Raw genomic sequence first — 5,000 nt, 5'->3', positions numbered from 1 at the left:
CTCGCACACTTCACGCAAGCCCCTCCATTTCTCCAAAGCCAAACCCACCTTCAATTATTTGGCAGAAAACCTCATCCTCTTTTTGATGTTGTTTTTGTTCTTCAGTGCGTTCAAGTGTGTGTGTGTGTGTGTGTGTGTAAAAGGAATATGTGTAATGTAAAAAAAGAGGCTGCGCAAATATTTGATTGCAAATAAAGCGTTCCTTCCATCCCATCTGTGTCAACTAAATCATGTATTCCCAAGTGGACCAGCAATAATGGACAGAATAAACTTGAATACAAAGCCACACCCACGCAGCACAGCACACAGCTGGTAACCAGGGGCGCTGGGAGGCCCTCCTCTACTGTTACTGTTAGCTACAGTGCGCCCCCCTCCCTCACCCGCCTACCGGTGACTAACCTGCTCTCCCCTCGCCAGACAGTTGTCGACTGTGTTAAAGGCCCAGATAAGGAGCGAGAGAGGGAGAGAGAGAGGAGAGAGAGAGAGAGAGAGCACAGGGGACGGCAATCTATCACCTCCTGCTGACAGCAGTAGCACGCCGTCTGCCTCTGGGGCGCTGGCGACCCCCCCCCCCCCCCTCCCTCCCCTCAGCCCCCCGCCGTTCATGGCATATTTTTTCCCATCCTTGCTCATTGTCTCTTCTCTCATCATCTCTTTCCACCAGCTTCCTCCTCTCCTCTCCTCTCCTCTCCTCTCCTCTCTTCTCCTCGGCGGTCCTGACCCCTACCCCGTTCTCCTCCTCCACCTCCTCCTCCTCTCCAGTTACCCCCCCCCCCCCCCCCCCCCCCTCCGTTGAGCGTCTCCATAACGTGTCATTTCCATTGATGGCTCACCGCTCCGTCCGGGTGCTGCTGTGTCACTTCATTAAAAGAGCGCGGGGTGACCTTGCACTCCTCCTGTCTCCCTCCTTCTCCCATTCTCTCTCCCTCTCTTATTCTTATTACACTCTTCCAGATGTCCATATCCCCCCCCCCCGCTCCCCCCCTGCTCCCCTTCCTCCTCAGCCAGCCAGCCAGCCGGCAAGCCAGCGAGTGTTCTTCATCTCCCTCTGTCTCCCTGTCACACAGATGAACCCCCCTCACAACCCCACACCCCCGTCCGATTCACCCCCCCCCATCCAACCCATCCCGCCCTCCCAGCACACATCCAGCCTCTCTCTTCTTCTGCTCGTTTTCCTGTCCCTCTCTCTCCCTGCCCTCATTGTTCTCCTTCATTATCAGATGGTGTCAACGCGTCCCCTGTTGAGTCACCCGGGTATTTATAGACAGCAGAGGGTGCTGAGAGGTGGGCCATTACAGACCCCAGCGGAGATCACACAGACACACACACACACACTCTCACCGATCGTTAGGCGCGCACACACACTTTAAAACATGGGATATCCAGCAAAAGGACCCAGACTTTGTTGGAGCCTTATTATCACCGTTTGACCAGAAGCTTTCATGGTCAAAGGCGATCTTCTCTGTGTGTTAGCGTGTGTGTGTGTATCTGTGTGTGTTTGTGTGTCTGTGTGTTTGTGTCATAAAAATGTGATAACTGACTTGTTCTACTCAACTGCTGCAGCTTTGTATTGCTTCTGTCGGATGAAAAGCGTATTATTTTGTGTGTGTGTGTGTGTGTGTGTGTGTGTGTGTGCGGAGGGCCACCTACCTGTCTCTCAGACATGACGTAGAGGTAGTTGCGGTCCAGGGAGAAGGCCATGTCTCGCAGGACGGGGCTGCCATCTTTGATGACGGATATGGTCTCGTACTGGACTCCACCGTGGGGGGGCCCGTCCACCCGGATCTGAGGACACAGACACATACACACGAAAGGTCAGCCCAGGTGTGTATTTGAATGTGTTTGACTACGGTTTGGATCGTCTGCAGCACTGCAGCACAGACACACCAGTCGTCGTTTAGCTTAGCAAAGCAGATCCCTGTGTTGAATATCCGCAAATCAATCAAGTGAAAAACAATGCTTGAAAAGCGATGCGTGGATAGATTACAGGAATACAGGTTGTGCTCTAACAGGAGGAATGTGCGTAGTGAGGAGATAAGCACATGTTGAGCACATAGAGAACGATGCTATTTAGCCCAGCCTAAGAATTAGTACTCAATGCTTACACCATGTGAGAGTATGATGTGCAAATATTTCTACAACGTAATATATACATGTTATATACACAGCATCCCCTTTTACCAAAACACTGATACAACAAGGGGAAAGAAATGAAACCCGGAATGAAAACAAGCGCCATTAATTTAGTGGACTGTTGAGCTGTGCTATGAGGCGTATCCCATCCATCTGGAATAATGCGAAGGTTAAAACAACCGCTAAGAATTATTTAGTATCATTACTGCTATTCCTACCGGCCGGCCGGCTGTGAAAGCCCTCAAATTATTTTCCTTTTCCTTTTTCTGCAAGGGGCTGATGTAAGCCCTGAGGTGGGGCTTTCAGCGCCACGCCAAGACCACCTAGCTGAGACAACAGGGTAAAGCCGTTCATCTTGGGGCCCATAAGACACGGGGGCCAGGAGGTGGAGCCCAACGATAAACCCTCTTTATGTATAGGGCCGCGTGCGTGTGAATCTATGGGGCCAAAACACATCAGCGGGGCAGTAAATCTCACCAGGAGGGCCGGGGCGGGACAGGGGTAGGGGGTTTGGGGGTCTCCTGATGTTACCGTTAGAAATGGCTCTATGTGATGTCATATGTCAACCGGAGGGGGGGGGGGGGGGGTTCTCCCTCCCACACACATAAAAAGACGAAGACTCTATCATCTGTCCATTCCGTCTCCCTCAACTCCCTGGCCTCCACCCCTCCATTCATCCTGCCTTTCAGGTCCTGACAGCAGCATAGAGCACACAGACACACTATACACTACCGTGGAGATAGGGAGAGAGACACTGAGAGAGAGACAGAGAGAGAGAGAGAGAGAGAGAGAGAGAGAGAGAGAGAGAGAGAGAGAGAGAGGGGGAAAGTCAAGGTCATATGTCTGTCAAAATGTGATCTACTGCTGGTGGAGACAGACAGTGCAGGAATGGAAATGTGTGTTGGTTGTGTGTGTGTGTGTGTGTTTGTGTGTGTGTGTGTGTGTGTGTGTATGTGCTCAGAGTCCTGCTCGGATTGGGCTCCATGGGGGTCAGCGTGCAGGTATCCAACAGTTGCATGTTCAAACAAAGAAGAGAGGACAAGATGGATAAAGAAGAAGAAGGAGCGAATCCTGGGGCATCAAAGCCCGAGGCTGTGACCTGAGGCCAGCCTCGGCAGGCTAATGCAAACATGGACTGGACGCCATATGTGGAAAACATATGTAGGAGGGTGGAGGAGGAGGTCATCTGCCTACTGACGCTGCAGTGAGGAAGGCTCTGGCACACACACATCTATAAAGCACGCCAGCGGCCAGCCACAGCCGCTCTGTTCACTCTCAAATGAGTGTGTGTGTGCGCATGTGTGTGTATGTGTGTGTGTGTGTGTGTGTGTGTGTGTGTGTGTGTGTGTTTGGGTTGCGGGAGATTTATGAACGTTTTTTGTGCCTTTGTCTCGGAGTTGTGTGTGTTTGCGCGTCTGTGTGTTTTTTAATGTCTTTGTCTGTATCCTTGACAAATAGGGATTTAGAGGTCCCTGGACACTGGTTGTGTGTGTGTGTGTGTTGTGTGTGTGTGTGTGTGTGTGTGTGTGTGTGTGTGTGTGTGTGTGTGAAAAAGTGTCCTAGCAGGGAGGCCATTTGGGATCACTAGATAACTTGGCCTTCCCCCATTGCACGCCTGCAGTTCATCAGAATGAGATCACTATCTCACACACACACACACACACACACACAGATATTTACCCATACCCAGCGAGACTCACACACACGCGCACACCCCCACACACACACACACACACACACACACACACACACATAAGCGGACAAACTCACACACACACACACACACACACACACACACACACACACAGACACACACACACAGTTGAAAGTGCTGTCAAGTAAACACATTTCATCAGGGATGAAAAATTATAGGCTGTCTATTCCTCTTGTGTAGTCTCCCACACACACATTCTCTCTCTCTTTCTCTCTCTCTCTCTCTCTCTCTCTCTCTCTCTCTCTCTCTCTCTCACTCTCTCTCTCTCTCTCTCTCTCTCTAATATAAGCAGCATTGGGGGGGAGCACTTGGAACCCTACCACCTCCACATTGTATTTAAGAAAATACACACACACACACACACACCCACACCCACACCCACACACACACACAAATGGACACACAGTTCCAGCTGTTCTTCACATTAAGCAACAACACAAATTGTAAAATCTGCACTGCTTGGCCCACCCATACACACACATACAGAAACAGACACACATACAGCTCTAGTGTGCGGAGGCAGTAGGCTTTGTGTGTGTGCGTGTGTGTGTGTGTGTGTGTGTGTGTGTGTGTGTGTGTCTGTGTGTGTGTTGGTGTGTGTATGTGTGCATCTTTGAGGTGGGCAAACAGAACCGCTCCCAGGACCCTGTCAGAATGTGAGGTGGTCTCTGGTGGGCGAAGGAGACTGAAACCTGCTGAAACCTCAGGCAAGCAAACACAGAAACCGAGAGAAACCCGAAATAATTCACACACACACAATAAAGTCCATTTAGCCGTTCCTCCTTCTCATCCCCCACACCTTCACGCTCCGTGTTATGCAACATCTGGGTGGCCTTGTCCAGGCTCTCCCTCTCCCACCAGGGCTCCTAGTGTGGCAGCACAGTGTGCGCCCCGCAGGTGGTCCTGCTGCCAACACTCTTGCCCCAACGCAGGCCCTCTGCCACCACGCTGACCCAGGAACCCTCTCTCAGGTCTGGGGAGAGACGGCGGCTCCTTCCATCATGGTGGATAACATTGCACACTTGAAACCCTCTTTTATGTATTCATCAAATACACACACGCACACAAACACACACGCACACACACACACACACACAATCATACAAACTCTCTCAAACAGAAACACACACACACGCAGACACAGGCGCACAAA

General features: G+C 51.2%; 1 protein-coding gene across 1 annotated transcript in view; it reads right to left on the bottom strand.

Moving 5' to 3' along the window:
- plxna2 (plexin A2) overlaps nt 1-5,000 on the bottom strand; it is a gene marked incomplete at its 3' end in the record, with an annotated part of 183,766 nt that overhangs the window by 108,886 nt on the left and 69,880 nt on the right. The window contains 1 exon segment of the mRNA XM_079741140.1: nt 1,651-1,785. Within this exon segment, the coding sequence (XP_079597266.1) occupies nt 1,651-1,785 (135 nt within the window).

This window comes from Pollachius pollachius, assembly GCF_949987615.1.
Source record: "Pollachius pollachius genome assembly, chromosome: 8".
Lineage (NCBI taxonomy): Eukaryota > Metazoa > Chordata > Actinopteri > Gadiformes > Gadidae > Pollachius > Pollachius pollachius.
The sequence above is the reverse complement of the archived record's forward strand: the minus strand, read 5'-3'. Positions and strand labels throughout refer to the sequence as shown.